The 15,198-nt window shown below is 45.4% G+C and overlaps 3 protein-coding genes across 8 annotated transcripts in view; 2 read left to right on the top strand and 1 right to left on the bottom strand.

Annotated features, from left to right (window-relative positions):
- TMED6 (transmembrane p24 trafficking protein 6) overlaps positions 1 to 5,015 on the top strand; it is a 6,391-nt gene extending 1,376 nt beyond the window's left edge. Inside the window, exons 2-4 of the mRNA XM_077755675.1 lie at positions 499 to 625; positions 2,205 to 2,356; positions 4,772 to 5,015. Of these exons, the coding sequence (XP_077611801.1) occupies positions 499 to 625; positions 2,205 to 2,356; positions 4,772 to 5,005 (513 nt within the window). The 3' untranslated portion in view covers positions 5,006 to 5,015. The remainder of the gene's footprint in view (positions 1 to 498; positions 626 to 2,204; positions 2,357 to 4,771) is intronic.
- The window catches only part of NIP7 (nucleolar pre-rRNA processing protein NIP7), a 19,139-nt gene extending 10,622 nt beyond the window's left edge, over positions 1 to 8,517 (bottom strand). For 2 of the 4 annotated variants that reach the window (XM_077755672.1, XM_077755674.1), the window contains exons 1-4: positions 8,165 to 8,517; positions 7,958 to 8,044; positions 7,726 to 7,864; positions 6,825 to 6,965 (exon numbers count right to left, since the gene is read on the bottom strand). In XM_077755672.1, the coding sequence (XP_077611798.1) occupies positions 6,825 to 6,965; positions 7,726 to 7,864; positions 7,958 to 8,044; positions 8,165 to 8,517 (720 nt within the window). Of the gene's footprint in view, positions 1 to 5,120; positions 6,610 to 6,824; positions 6,966 to 7,725; positions 7,865 to 7,957; positions 8,045 to 8,164 lie in introns of those variants that run through there. The other 2 variants (XM_077755671.1, XM_077755673.1) reach the window with 2 other exon arrangements.
- The window catches only part of COG8 (component of oligomeric golgi complex 8), an 8,318-nt gene continuing 1,617 nt past the window's right edge, over positions 8,498 to 15,198 (top strand). For 2 of the 3 annotated variants that reach the window (XM_077755668.1, XM_077755670.1), the window contains exons 1-5: positions 8,498 to 8,904; positions 9,550 to 9,757; positions 10,771 to 11,598; positions 13,816 to 13,984; positions 14,763 to 15,032. In XM_077755668.1, the coding sequence (XP_077611794.1) occupies positions 8,498 to 8,904; positions 9,550 to 9,757; positions 10,771 to 11,598; positions 13,816 to 13,984; positions 14,763 to 15,032 (1,882 nt within the window). The remainder of the gene's footprint in view (positions 8,905 to 9,549; positions 9,758 to 10,770; positions 11,599 to 13,815; positions 13,985 to 14,762; positions 15,033 to 15,198) is intronic. The other variant, XM_077755669.1, reaches the window with a different exon arrangement.

The raw sequence follows: 15,198 nt of genomic DNA, 5'->3' as shown, positions 1-15,198 counted from the left end.
CTTTTCTTATCTCTGAATTTAGAACAGTAGCTACTAATCAGCTCACAGTGGTCTGGGCTTATCAAGACACAGCTTGGGGACAAGTGCCTACTGAATGCCTTATTTATTTGCTGTCAAGCAGCAAAAAAAGCCCAAATCAGGGACACTAGGGAAGTCAGAAGCAAGCAAGTTTAGTCAAGAACTCCATAGCCAAAAACATATATATCAGTTGATACGTGATGTATGGTCTGAGACATGTCTTAACTGGAGTACTACTGGCATATTGGGCAGCTGTGTGTCCTGCAGTACTGTTTCTAACGTAGCAGGATGTTCAGCATTGCCATCCCTTCCTACCCCCGCAACACCACTGTTGTCTCACCGAAAATTCCCAGAGAGAACTGGGCAGTACCACCCCTGATTGAGAACCACTGTGCTGATGATCGTGAATGCCAATCTTACCACTTAGCTAGCTTGGTGATGTAGTAGGGGCTTTACTCCCTCTTTAATGTGTCTTGGCAGGTGCAGAGGACACTGGGAATGTCACATGACCGGCATGTTGCTGCCACAGCACATACCCCACAGGGTTTCCTTATAGACTCCTCTGTGGATGTTCGGGGCCAGATTAACTTCTCTATCAAAGAGACAGGTCTGTTTTTTTCACCACAGCTACTGTTTCTTCGAAATTGGGTAAATAATGAAGTACTGAAATTACTTTCTCGGTTTACCTGAGAGAGGGTGAGAGAGCATGTTAGCAGAGGAGGGGGAGAGAGAGGGACAGAAAGAGAATACCAAGCAGGCTCCACACTGTTGGTGTGGAGCCCAATGTGGGGCTCGATCTCATGAACCTGTGAGATCATGACCTGAGCTGAAACCAAGAGCTGGATGCTCAACTGACTGAGCCACCCAGGCACCCCTGAAATTATTTAAGAACCTGAGACATAAAAGCCCTGGCTTTTTCACACAGGGATGATCAAACAGTAGGGGGGAAAAACCCAGCTTTCAACACCAAAAACCAGCCTTTGACACCAAAATCAAATCTTTCCTGGAGGCTGCCTGTGGCGGAGGGCATTAAGCAGCAGGCAGTCAGTCCACTGTCAGATTCAGGGCAGGGTCTCTCCAGGTGACTAATTACTGTAACTCTAAGGTCCAGAAGCTCAATTTTATCTCCTCATCTCCAACTGATCAGATTATGGGAAAGTGACCAAAACAGAGATACCCATTTATAATACAGAATTCCAATTAATAAATTTATTACAAGATAACATTTCTTTCCAGTCACCAGAATACTTGATCCAGTTACAAAATAGCAGACTCAGAACAAAAGGAAATGCATGGCCATGAAAATATCCACATACCACAACAAAGCACTTCTCCAGTCACCAGAAAATTGCTACAGCCAGATTGAGCCTATTCCCACCCTGGACACCACCTGTTGGTTTTAACTGCCTTCTCTCCTAGTCAGGTGTACAGAAAAATACCAGTGTTTCTCAATCAGGGCATAAAACAGCCATTCACCACGTAGCACACGATATTCAGCACTATATGGTGGTTGGCATCTTTGGCCCCTATGTACCAGCAGTGCCTTCCAGTCATCAGAACAATCAAATACAGTGCCACACGTTTCTAATCCCGCTCCTCCTGGCTCCCACACACACAGGGAGGTGATCCCAGTTGAGAACCAGCACTAGTACATACCCCAAACCATTAGCTCCTGCACAAACCACCTTGCAGAAGTTACTCCATCCAGCAGAATAGTTTCGTTCATTCATAACGCATCAATTTTTTTCTCTAGTTTCAAGTTCAAGACGGTATCCCCCAGTTATGGTGTACAAGAAGGCAAAAACCATGCTCTTAATTTCAACTCATTTTGTTGCACAGAAGAGCGTCAGTAAGAGATGTGGGAAACACAGGTGACAAAGGAGAACACTTGGTTTCCTATCTAGTATGGGACTAAGTTACTTAATAGATTTACTTATAAATTTACTGTTTTATAGAACTAAGTTACTAATACTTGGCAAAACACATTCTAACTGATACTTAAGTTTCATGGAAGATCATGTAAGGTCTTCCACCTTAAAAATTCTATCTTTGTACTTCCTAAGGAAAAAGAAGGTATTAGGTAGCACATTTAACTGGTACACCGGTATCTCTAGTTAAATTTAGAGGGTGGGAGTTCAACAGAGGATGGAGACCAGGACTTGGTAATGATCTATGGATTCCTACAGGTTTTTATCAGCTTTGTCTAAAAAATCAGCAAAATCACTTTGGTTCTGTGCAAGTTTACCTCAATTTTGGAGTCTTCTATGAGGGGCCTGAGATGGACCACAAACAGAAGAATGAAAGAAAACAACTGAATGATACTCTGGATGCGATTGAGGTAACTGTTTTGTGGGAGAAACGTCTGTGAAAACATCCTTGGAAATCAGTAATATCATCTGAGTGAGGGCTCATTTGGGGAGAAACCAAACAGGCAAGAGAATTTGCAACCTTCAATGTTTGACTTAGAGCTCTTAAAATTTCTCACTGGTTTTATAACAGAGTTGGCAAACTATGGCGCACAGGCCAAATCTGCCCCACTGCCTGTTTCTTTTTTTAAAGGGTGGTTTTTGGTTTTGTTTCTGTTTTTGAGAGGGAATCCCAACCAGGCTCTGCGTTGTCATCCCACGAACCCGTGACCTGAGCCAAAACCAAGAGCTGGACACATAACTGAATAAGGCACCTGGGCGCTCATTTTTTAAATTTTAGATAGAGTTCATTACTTTAAAATGTACAATTCTGTGGTTTTGAGTACATTCCCAAGGTCATACAACTATTGCAAGCATCTACAACAGTTTCATCACCCCAAAAAAGAACGCCATACCCATTACTCCCTCCTCCTTCCCCATGCTCCTCTCCCCTAGTCCTGGGCACTCACTCACTCATCATCTTTGTTTCTTTAAATCTACCTATTCTGTGCACTTCACAGGAGTATAATCATACAATGTGGCCTTTTGTTTCTGACTTCTTTCACTTAACATGTTTTCAAGAGTCATCCACATTATAGCATGTATTAATACTTTATTTCTTTTTATGGATGAATATTCTCTTATATGAATATATCACAGTTTCTTATCTACTCATCAGCTGATGACATTTGGGTCATCCATTTTTTGGCTATTAGGAATAGTGCAGGTATGAGCATTGGCATGATATTTTTGTGTGAACATGTTTTCATTACTGTATACCAATTAGTAGGATACTCTGGTGGATCATATGGTAACTCGTTTAATTTTATGAGTAATTATTTTCTAATACATAAACCATCTTACACTCCCACCAGCAATATCTGACAGTTTCAATTTCTCCACTTCCTTGCCAACAGGTTACTGTGTCTTTTATTATAGCTATCCTAGCGGGTATGAAGTTGTATCTTGCAGTTTTGAGTTAATGTATCCCTAACGACTAATGACATTGAGCATCTTTTCATGTTTTTTGGCCATCTGTGTATCTTCTATGGAGAGAACTGTCTATTCAAATCCTTTGCCCGTTTTAAAATTGGGCTGTCATGGGGCACCTGGGTGGCTCAGTTGGTTGAGTGTCCGACTTCGGCTCAGGTCATGATCTCATGGTTCGTGGGTTCCAGCCCCACATCGGGCTCTGTGCTGATAGCTAGCTCAGAGCCTGGAGCCTGTCTTCAGATTCTGTGTCTCCCTCTCTCTCTGACCCTCCCCTGCTCATGCTGTCTCTCAGAAATAAATAAAACATTAAAAATTTTTAAATAAATAAAATTGGGCTGGCTTTTTATGGTTGAGTTGTAAATTTTTTAGATGTTCTGGATAGAAGTTCCTTATCAAATAAATGATTTGCAGACGTTTTCCCTACTCTGTGGGATGTCTTTTCACTTTCTTGATAGTATTTTTCAATACACAAAATCCCACTGCCTGTTTCTGTAAATGAAGTTTCACTGAAACACAGCTATGCTTGTTTGATAATTACATATGGCAGCTTTTGTGCTAACAAGACCAAAGTTTTGTAGTTGCAACAGAAACTGTTATCACCTGCAAAGTCTAAACTATTTACTATTTGGTCCTTTAATAAAAAGTTTGCAGGGGCACCTGGCTGGCTGAGTCAGTACAGCATGTGACTTGATTTCAGGGTCACGAGTTTGAGCCCCAGGTTGGGTGAAGAGATTACTCAAATAAATAAGTACTAAAAAAAAAGAAGGTTTGCGGGCAGGCCCCTGTCTTCTACCATCTACAAAGAACAGAAAACATCACCCAGAAGGGCAGTGATGTATTGAGTACATGTCTAAATCTAAAGAGTTTCTTGTTTTAGCACTGAAGTTTTTCATTATAAAAATTATGTCTTTTGGGGCGCCTGGGTGGCTTAGTCAGTTGGGTGTCCGACTTTCGCTTAGGTCATGATCTCGCGGTTTGTGGGTTCGAGCCCCGCGTCGGGCTCTGTGCTGACTGCCAGCTCAGAGCCTGGAGCCTATTTCAGAGTCTGTGTCTCCCTCTCTCTCTGACCCTCCCCTGCTCACGCTGTCTCTCTCTCTCTCTCCTAGAAATAAAAAAATAAATAAAAATATTAAAAAAAAAAAATTATGTCTTTTTAAACTAAAGTCCAGGCGATTTTTTCAGAGAGCAAAACCAGCTTTACTAACAATTACAATAACCAACTTACTATACGTATCATAAAATTATAGGAGTAAGTTACTCAGCTTCAAAACGACTTAGGTTAGTGCTTATGAGCACCCCGGTGTGACTAGATGGGAGGCAGGGAGGGCTATTTACTTTTATTTTCTGTCCCACAGGAAAGTACACGGAAGGTGCAGAACAATATCTTTCACATGTGGCGATATTACAACTTTGCCCGCATGAGGAAAACGGCTGATCTTTTCCTTCTCCAATCAAACTATAACTACGTGAACTGGTGGTCGACGGCCCAGAGCTTTGTTATTGTTCTTTCTGGAATCCTGCAGCTGTATTTCTTGAAGCGTCTCTTCAATGTCCCAAAGATTACAGACACGAAAAAGCCAAGATGCTAAGCCAAAATGACTACAAACACTCTAGTCCTTTTCTTCTGGTTCACAAGCTTTGTAAAGTTATTGGAAAAAATCAACTTATCTTGTTAAGACATTTTAGTCTATTGCTCTCCTTTCCTATTGCCTCCAAATGACAATAAAATAATAAAAATATGTAAGTATTGATACTGGCTTTTATGAAAGTGTGTACTAAATGCTACCATCAAAAAAGTGTTCATCATAGAGCACATCAACAAGAGTCCCTTAACTCTAAGTTTATCTAGAGGGTTGAGAACCATGGGAGGGAGAAGAGTTGAAAAAAAATGGGACAAAAACATACATAGCTCAGTTTTATATGTTGCATACAAAAACAGGAATTGGCAGAATGCTTTTTTGCAGTTGAGAATTTTTTTATTTTGAGAGATGTTATCTTTGGAATTTAAAATAAGCAGAAAAAAAAGAAAAGCATATTTAAAACAGTTTTTAAAAACAGTGGAATTTTTTTACTAAAAAAATTTTTTTAATAATTCCAAAAATAATTTTAGGAGGCATGGGGACATTCGATGGAAGAGCTCAATTATATCAAGGTCTCTGATTAGTGTTTTCTGTCTAGTCCAATTAAGTAAAGGCTTGTATGGGAAATCATGTTTTAAGAAATCAACGTGATGAAAATAACACTGGCCTGGGATCATACCATCTAAGAAAAAGAAAGATCAAGAACAAAGATATTATAAGATATAAGATCCTATCCTTAGTGATAGAAATACCCAATATATGCAATATAAAAATAATTCTTACCATATATTTAACAGCTATCATTTGCCAGGCACTGGGCTAAGTGCTTTACAGACACGATTTCTAATTCTAAAAACCCTTTTTAGGTAGATGGTTAAAGCCGTTTTTTGAAGCAGAAGAAGAAAATTAAGCTTATTAAAGTTTAATGACTCTTCTAAGGCCATACAGCTGGCAGGTGTCAGAATCGGGGTTTGGATCCCAGGTTTTCTTCCATACCACACAACACCTACTGTATAGAAAACTGGCAGGACAAATCACTCTTATTATTTTATCCAAATCTCATTCATAAAATCCCATACATGGCCTACTATCCTACAATGGCAATATCTTTCATCATATAAATAATGAAAAAAATCCTTTGTGTTCTTAGCATGAATTTGAAAACAGTGTTATCACAGATAACAAGAAGCTAGCTATTCTTGTCCTCAGTTCCAACGACTTAGAACCTGTTACTCAAGACAAGAAGCCCTCTGATTCGAATATAAAACACAGCATTCTATTTAGTCACAAACACAAATCTGAAATGCCATTTTTGAACCATTTCCACGTAAGAATCCAGCCTGCATTCGATCGCAATAGAGAGAATATTTAACTAAGAAGTCCCTGAAGAAGTCAGTGTTGACAAAATTCAACATGATGATGGAGCCTACACAGACACAGGAAACAAAGCTAGGCCCTTCCACACAGCCATAAGTCCTTGCGATGATTTCGTTTTAAGTCAATGTCTCTTCATGCCGCACATATTCCCCAATGTCTGCTTGATGAAATACCACAATCGCCATGGGGTCTACTTTCCTGCAGTCTTGTGTAGACTTTGCTGCCACCCCAAAACCCTGGGATTCAAAAGAAGAGACACTGATTCACTCAAGTCATTCAACAGGCATGCATCGAGAGGTGGAAATAACGAAGATGAAAAAAATACAATTCTTATCTTTGAGAAATTCAAAAGGTGCTGAGAATTTAGTCTCTGAAGCGCACAGATAGAAAATACATCCTTCTTGATTAAAAAAGATACCTGATTTTTGTAAAAGCTACCATCTCTACTCACCAGAGGGACGTCTGCCATGGAGTACACCACCACTCCCTGGTACTGACAGGTATTTTCAGTGATTCGACCCAGGCCAGATTTCAACACATGGTTCCCATACAGAAAGGACTGCTCTGCTCCAGGCTTTATCCACACTTTATACTATAAAAAAAAAAAACAAAATTAAATCCAAGAGACATTAAAATGCTAATAATTATATCCCATAGATTAGCCAGCTGTTGGATATGTGATTAATTTCTTCTACTAAGAGATTTTTGTCTTTTAAAAGAAAAAATTCATTTCGAGAGAGAGCCTGAGCATGGGCACAAGTGGGGGAGGGGCACAGAGAGAATCTCAAGCAGGCTCCACGCTCAGGGCAATGCCCAACTGAGGGCTGATTTCACAACTGCAAGGTTATGACCTGGGCCAATATCAAGAGTTGGACACTCAACTGAGCCACCCAGGTGCCCCCATGTGATTAATTTCCTGAAAGCATTTTAAGGAAAAGAGAAAGACTGGATAGTTATCTCAAATAGTTCATTCTCTGAACAAGAACTCTCAGGAGGTTCTTTACTTGACTCTATAGTCTCTCTCACGGATAGTTTAAGAACTCTTTCTGGATCTCACTATGCTCCCCACCAAAGCCACCTACTGGCTTTTTTTGAGTGGGGTCTGCAGAAGCTTTTTTACTTCGCGGAACTTTACCACGACTATGCGGCTACACAGCATTTCTATGCCAGAACCCGAACCGTGGCCAAGCAGCAAGTCCTACAAATACCTCTGTGTGCTAGTACTGACCCAAGCACTGTCAGGGTCTCCGAGGCAGAGAAGCTACCCAATCATCTGCTTTCTGACGTGGCCCTCGTCTTTGACTTTCTTCATACCCAGTGGCCGACTGAATACCACCCCGCCCCCCACAAACCTTGGCATAGGGTGCAAGGTAATCCAGAGCTGTGATGTGCAACCGGAACTTGTGAGTCTTGGTGAATTTTCCGAAGCAGGTCCCCAGAGACACCAGCTTGTCCCCAGAGATGTTGGCGGCCAACTTCAGGATCTTCTCACTGAAAAGGTAAGGAAGAAGGTGTCAGATGGGGGAAGCTGGTGGGACCCAGTCCTCCCTCCGGTCCACTGCCGTCCACCCGACACCGCCTCACCTCACGTAGTACACCCGGTCGTTGTGCAGCCTGAAACAGTAGGTGCCGTCGGGCCTGTCGACCAGCAGCTGAAGGTTCTCCCCGATGCTGAAGGCAAAAAGAGAACTGGAGACAGCGCCCCAACAGACTCCCAGCGCCGCGCCCCCACTCCACCCACGCCCTTCCCTGCCACAAACACCTTTCCCCTTCCCCCGGGCGCGCTCTTACTATTTCGCTATCTTCTCAAACATTACGCGGGTCTCTTCTTCAGTCAAAGGCCGCATTTTCCCGCTGAGTTGCAACACCAAATCCGCGTGCCTCGGCGGCCGGAAACGGAAGTCAGCCGTCAGCCGCTCCCTGGCAACCCCAAAGCCTGCCTCTCTAGCCGCATTCAATTTGTTCCCCACGCTAGCGCCCCGTAGCCTGGAGGACCGTCGGAGAAAGAAAGCCGGACGGACACGAAGCCATAGAGATGGGAAGAGTGCCCCCGCGGCTTCCGGTCCTAGATTCCGAGCCAGCGCCCTCCCTGGGCGGGAGGTGAAGTGACGCTGTTGCCCGAAGATGGCGGCGACGGAGACCATCGCTTCGTCAACCACCGCCACCGCGTCGGCCTCGGCCACAGCGACCGCCACTGCGGCGGCTCTCGGGGAAGTGGAGGATGAAGGGCTCCTGGCATCGCTGTTCCGGGACCGCTTCCCCGAGGCCCAGTGGCGGGAGCGGCCCGACGTGGGCCGCTACCTCCGGGAGTTGAGCGGCTCCGGGCTGGAGCGGCTGAGGCGCGAGCCCGAGCGCTTGGCGGAGGAGCGAGCGCAGCTGCTGCAGCAGACGCGCGACTTGGCCTTCGCCAACTATAAGACCTTCATCCGCGGCGCCGAGTGCACGGAGCGAATTCACCGCCTCTTTGGCGACGTGGAGGCGTCGCTCGGCAGCCTGCTCGACCGCTTGCCCAGCTTCCAGCAGAGCTGCAGGTGCGGCGGGCCCGGCACTAAAGGGGCTTTTAGCAACTGTAACTGCTGACGTTTATGATAGAAATACCTAATCCTACATAGCACTTACCATGCGTTAGGCTCTCCTTTGAGCATCTTAAAAGTCCATTTAAACTTCACAGCAGCTTTCGAGGTTAGGTACTGTTATTCGCATTTTATGTTTGAGCAAATTGAGACAGGGAGCTTAGTGATTGTTCAGTGGGCACAGCTAGTAAGTTTCGAAGTCAGCTGCTAAATCCCTCCCAGACAGGACTGTTGTACTAAATAAAGAGAATCCATGCCAAGCACTTACCACTGGGTGTGACAGAGTGAACACTCTGGGGTTGTCAGCAACAGTCCACACTCACACAACTGAAACCGTCCAAAACTTTTAATGGATAGAAGGCTGACAAGGAAATCCTTCTATTTGGAGGCAAAATTTACCCAAAAAAATCCCTTCTGGTTAAGCCATATATTGCTTCTCTAGATCCTCAGTCTATTACCCTCATTCTGCCTTTCACCTTTGGTGTGAAGATTAAGTCACAAACCATCCAGCTCAGTGCCCAGTTTGTAGTAAATGCTTGGTAAAGGTAGTGGAGTTTGGGGTGTGGAGCAGTGAGTGACCGATGTTTTCCTGTTTGTTACCAGAAACTTTGTGAAAGAGGCTGAAGAGATCAGCTCCAACCGCCGGATGAACACACTGACTCTAAACCGGCACACGGAAATCCTGGAAATCCTGGAGATCCCCCAGCTCATGGACACTTGTGTCCGGAACAGCTACTATGAAGAGGCCCTGGAGCTAGCAGCCTATGTACACCGACTGGAGAGGAAATACTCCTCCATCCCTGTCATCCAGGTAGCCAAACTGCCCCAAAAGGTCTCAAACTGAAGTTCGTGTAATCAGTAATTCTGTGGTCCTCGCTGAACCTTTAGGCAGACACCTTAGGAAAACTGCAGGTTTCACATCAGTTTCTGCCAGTCAGGCAGGCTTGAACATAAAATATTCATTCATTCACCTTATAAATACTAATTACATGTCAGGCACTAATCTTGGTGCTGGGGAGAAATGAGACAAAGCACATAAGGCACTGGCTTTCATGAATGTAAGCTGATAGTTGGTAAATAAATAAATGATCCTTTCAGATAGTGGTAAATGAAGAAAATAAACCAGGGAATGGGTAGAGGAGACTAGAGTCAGGTGCCCTAGGTAGAGTCATCAGGAAAGGCTCTGTTGGAGAAATAATATTTAAGCTGAGACCCAGATGATGAGATGGAGCTGGCCACAGGAAGATGTGGGGAAGGCGCAAACCAGAAAGCGGAAAGAATAAGTATAGCAGGCTCAGTTGGGAACAAGTTATGAGTGTTTAAGAAATAAAAGACGGGGGGGGCGCCTGGGTGGCTTAGTGGGTTAAGCGTCAGACTTCGGCTCAGGTCATGATCTTGCGGTTCGTGGGTTTGAGCCCCGCATCGGGCTTTGTGCTGACAGCTCAGAGCCTGGAGCCTGTTTCAGATTCTGTGTCTCCCTCTCTCTCTGCCCCTCCCCAGCTCATGCTCTGTTTCTCTCTGTCTCAAAAATAAACCTTAAAAAAAAAAAAGAAATACAAAGGGTGAAAAAATTACAAACACAGTGTGGCTGGATGCAGCAAGCAAGGAGGCAGTATTAGGGAGTGGGTGTGGCAGGAGAACCACACAGGGCCTGTAGGCCACAGTGAACCAGATCTTTGTTGGCAACCCTGCACACATCAGCTTCGGGAGATCTTCCTACGTCAGGAAAGCAGTGGCACATTGGTCTGTAACATTCAAGGGTAGTGGAATGGGTTCCAGAAAGGCTCTTTTCATTGTGGTACGACTGACCCCCTTTATTGTCAGGGCATTGTGAACGAAGTGCGCCAGTCCATGCAGCTGATGCTGAGCCAGCTGATCCAGCAACTAAGGACCAATATCCAACTCCCCGCCTGCCTCCGTGTCATTGGCTTCCTGCGGCGCATGGATGTCTTCACTGAGGCAGAGCTGAGGGTGAAGTTTCTTCAGGCCCGAGATGCTTGGCTCCGTTCCATCTTGACTGCCATCCCCAGTGATGATCCCTATTTCCACATCACAAAAACCATCGAGGCCTGCCGTGTCCATCTGTTTGATATCATCACCCAGTACCGTGCCATATTCTCAGATGAGGATTCATTGTTGCCGGTAGCTATGGGTGGGCACACTGTGAACGAGAGTGCCATCTTCCATGGCTGGGTGCTACAGAAAGTCTCACAATTCCTGCAGGTGCTGGAGACCAACCTTAACCGGGGGATAGGCGGCCGCCTAGACTCTCTGCTGGGTCAGTGCATGTACTTTGGGCTGTCCTTCAGCCGGGTGGGGGCTGATTTCCGGGGCCAGTTGGCTCCTATTTTCCAGCAGGTGGCCATCAGCACTTTTCAGAAAGCAACTCAGGAAGCAGTGGAGAAGTTCCAGGATGAAATGAATTCCTACACCCTCATCTCTGCTCCAGCCATCCTGGGCAGCAGTAACCTGCCTGCTGCTGTGCCAGTCACTCAGCCAGGGACCCTGCAACCACCCATGGTGCTCTTAGATTTCCCACCCCTTGCTTGCTTCCTCAACAACATTCTGGTTGCCTTCAATGATCTGCGCCTCTGCTGCCCTGTGGCCCTGGCACAGGATGTGACTGGAGCCCTGGAGGATGCCCTTGCCAAGGTGAGCACATACTCTTGGCTCTCTACTGGGGCTTTCTTTGGTAACAGGTGGCCAGACATTTGTAAATTATAAACCAGTCCATGTGCTAAGTGGTTGCAGACTTAGCTGTGGTGGAGTTTTAGAGGTTTTTCTGATTGAGAAGCTCTAGTTAGTGCCCCTCTTCATGGGACCTAGAACAATTCATGAAGTGGCTCACCTGTAATAATGATTCAGTAATGCTGTAGTTGTTTTCTGCTGTTGCATAACAAACTCCCCTAAACACAGCAGCCTAAAACAACATACGTGTATCACCTCCCACTCTCTGTAGATTGGGAGTCCTGGGTCCTCTGCTTAGGATCTCTCACAAGGTTGCAGTCAAGTTATTGGCCAGGCTGCGGTCTCATCTAAAGCTTGACATCCCCTTTCAGTCTCCTTCATGTTGGCAGATTTCTGTTCTTTGTAGTTATAGGTCTAAGGCCCTCAGCTCCTAGAAGCCACCTCACTCCATAAGCCTGTTCACAGTGGGGCTTTCTGATTCTTCAAGGCCAGTGGAAGAGCATCTTTCCTGCATGAGTCTCTTCTGTTAGGAAAGTCCTCAACCCTGTTTTAAAAGATTCATCTGATTAAGTCAGGCCCACCCAGGATATCCCTTGAGTAATTCAAAGTCAGCTGATAGGGGCTTTAATTACATCATTCATATTGCCATATTATATTGGTTACAAACAAGACACACATTCTGCCTGCAGTCAAAGGAAAGGGATTACACAAAGGAGTGGACACCAGGAGGTGGGATTCCTAAGAGCCATCTTAATGCTACAGAACACAAGAAATACTAGCACCAATCATATCCTATGCGTTTTTTTACATATTTAAACGTTTAGATATTGAGGTGCTTCTTAAAACTTATGGCATCATATAATTGCTGTCAGCCAAGTGGCAGTTGTGACATGATTATATAAAATCTTTCTGGGCCAGGGCGCCTGGATGGCTCAGTCAGTTAAGCATCTGACCTCAGCTCCGGTCATGATCCGAGGTCCGTGAGTTCGAGCCCCACGTCAGGCTCTGTGCTGACAGCTCAGAGCCTGGAGCCTGCTTTGGATTCTATGTCCCTCTCTCTCTGCCCCTCCCCTGCTCACGCTCTTTGTCTCTCAAAAGTAAGTAAATGTGGGGGAAAAAAATTTTTTTAATATTTTTATTTATTTCTAGGAGAGAGAGAGACAGCATGAGCAGGGGAGGGTCAGTGAGAGAGGGAGACACAGATTCCGAAACAGGCTCCAGGCTCTGAGCTGGCAGTCAGCACAGAGCCTGACGCGGGGCTCGAACCCACAAACCGCGAGGTCATGACCTAAGCGAAAGTCGGACACTTAACCGACTAAGCCACCCAGCCGCCCCGGAAAAAAAAAATTTTTTTAAATCATTCTGGGCCCAGCTCCCTCTCTCTCATGCTTGCCTGCTCTCATATCTTCGAGAGTATACTTTTCATTTTAATAAACTTTCCCACTTGTGGTACTCAAAAAAAAAAATTCTTACCGTTATTATCCTCCTGTAAGAGCAAGAAAGCATGAGCATTGAAACTTTTTTGTCAGTGAAATTCAGGTAATAGTTATCTGCTAATGTCTATATAGAACTTACTCGATGCCAGGTAGTGTTCATCATACTTTATACTTCTTAAGACTTGATCGTCACAACCCTAAGAGGTAGGTCCTATTGCAGGCCCTACTTTGCAGGTAAGGAAACTGAGGAACAGGGGGCATGAAGTGTTTAATCACTTGCAAGTCACAAAACCAAAAAGTGACACAGCTAGGACTTGAACAGGAAAGTGTAGCATCCCCTGAGGCTCTGTGTTCTTAACCCTGTCACCAGGACACCCGTCTATGACGTCAGCTAGGTTGCTCTGTTATTTGTATGTGGAACTTATTTTCCAGGTCTGTCTTGTTTCCCAATTTTCTGGCGGTCTAGCCTCCTGGAACCTCAAAGGCCTTACTCAGTAAAAGTCTTTTATAGTTTTGCTTCACTTTCCTGAATCCAGTATGGTTCTGGTCCATCTCCTGTAGGAGTCAAGAACCTCTTGATGCTCTTCCACTGGAACTGGAACCTGTGCCGGTAATGAAACAAGCTGGGTCAGAAATAGATCAGTGAAGTGACAGAACAGTGAAGAGTGACCACAATTCTGAATTTAAACAAGACAGTAATATAATGTACTGTTTGGAGCTACTTTCTTTATGCCTTGTCCCCTAGGTAACCAATATAATCCTGGCCTTCCATCGTGCAGAAGAGGCTGCTTTCAGCAACGGGGAGCAAGAACTCTTTGTCCAGTTCTGCACTGTCTTCCTGGAAGACCTCGTTCCATATTTAAATCGCTGTCTCCAAGTCCTGTTTCCACCAGCTCAGATAGCACAGACCTTAGGTAAGACAAAGGAGGAAAAAGAGTTTAAGAAACTATGGTACTCTACTGATATAATTCACATACCAAATAATTCACCCATTTGTAAAATTTGATGTTTTTTAGTAAAAAGACAGACACGTAGAACCATTCTCACTATCCGATTTTAGGACGTTCCTATCACCCCAAAAAGATCCCTCATGCCCAATGCAGTCATTCCCAATCCCACCTTTAGCCCCTGGCAACCACTAATCTGCTTTCTGATGCAGATTTGCCTTTTCTGGACATTTCGTATAAATGGAATCATATCATATGTGTTTATCTGGTTAAGTGGAAGAAGTCAGAAAAGAACCACATAGTATGATTCTATTTATAAAACGTCCAGAGAAAGTGCCTTAAAAAGATTTTTCCCAATTTGTCTTCACTGGCCTGTGCCCACCCTCTCTGTGCTGGGGGTGCGTCATGGGGGAGACAGAACTTCCCCGGGGCAGTGGGCCGGTGATCATAGGAGCCGAGTAGCTGTTGGCCACTCCCCCCCTCACCCCCCGGCCTTTTCCTTCCTCAAGGAAGCTAGTGCCTTCTGAGGTTCTCTTCCATCCACCCTACACTGTGCTGTTGCAGATTACTATCGAAGTCTCTCTTCACAGTAGTTTCCTGTCCCATATCACAAAGATGACTTTTACTGTATTGAAGTATGGAAATTGTGTTTGTGACGCCCTCGAAGTGTTTTTTCCCCTGTGACATCAATATTTAAATTTATTGAACGTTTTTTCTATTTCACTTTCCCTACTTTCTGAGTCAGGCATCCCCCCCACCCAGCTCTCCAAGTACGGAAACCTTGGCCACGTGAACATCGACGTCGTCCAGGAGCCTCTCGCCTTCATCCTGCCGAAGAGAGAGCTGGTCCTGTGTCTAGACGAAAAGGAGCTGGTGCCCGAGCTCCCAGCTCCAGCCCCAGAACTCCCCACCGAGGAGGCAGAGGAGGCAGGCGTCGAGCCGGTCGCTGCGGCTTTCCCCGAGGGTGCGCAGGAGCAGGCTGACTGGACCGAGCCGCCGCAGGCCGAGGTGCCCGGTGCGGACCCCTANCAGCGGTCGTACTGGCGCTACGTGCGGCGTCTGGTGCGGGGAGCGCCCGAGCCGCCGTACCCGCGCGTGTGTCAGGTCGGGGACCCGGCGCTACGGACTGTGGCGGCCCCGGTGGAGCCCGCGCAGCTGGCGGGGCCCGCGCGGCCGCGGCT

This window comes from Crocuta crocuta, unplaced genomic scaffold (assembly GCF_008692635.1).
Source record: "Crocuta crocuta isolate KB4526 unplaced genomic scaffold, BGI_CrCroc_1.0 scaffold152, whole genome shotgun sequence".
In the NCBI taxonomy this organism is placed as follows: domain Eukaryota; kingdom Metazoa; phylum Chordata; class Mammalia; order Carnivora; family Hyaenidae; genus Crocuta; species Crocuta crocuta.
This window is presented reverse-complemented; position numbering and strand designations above follow the sequence as displayed.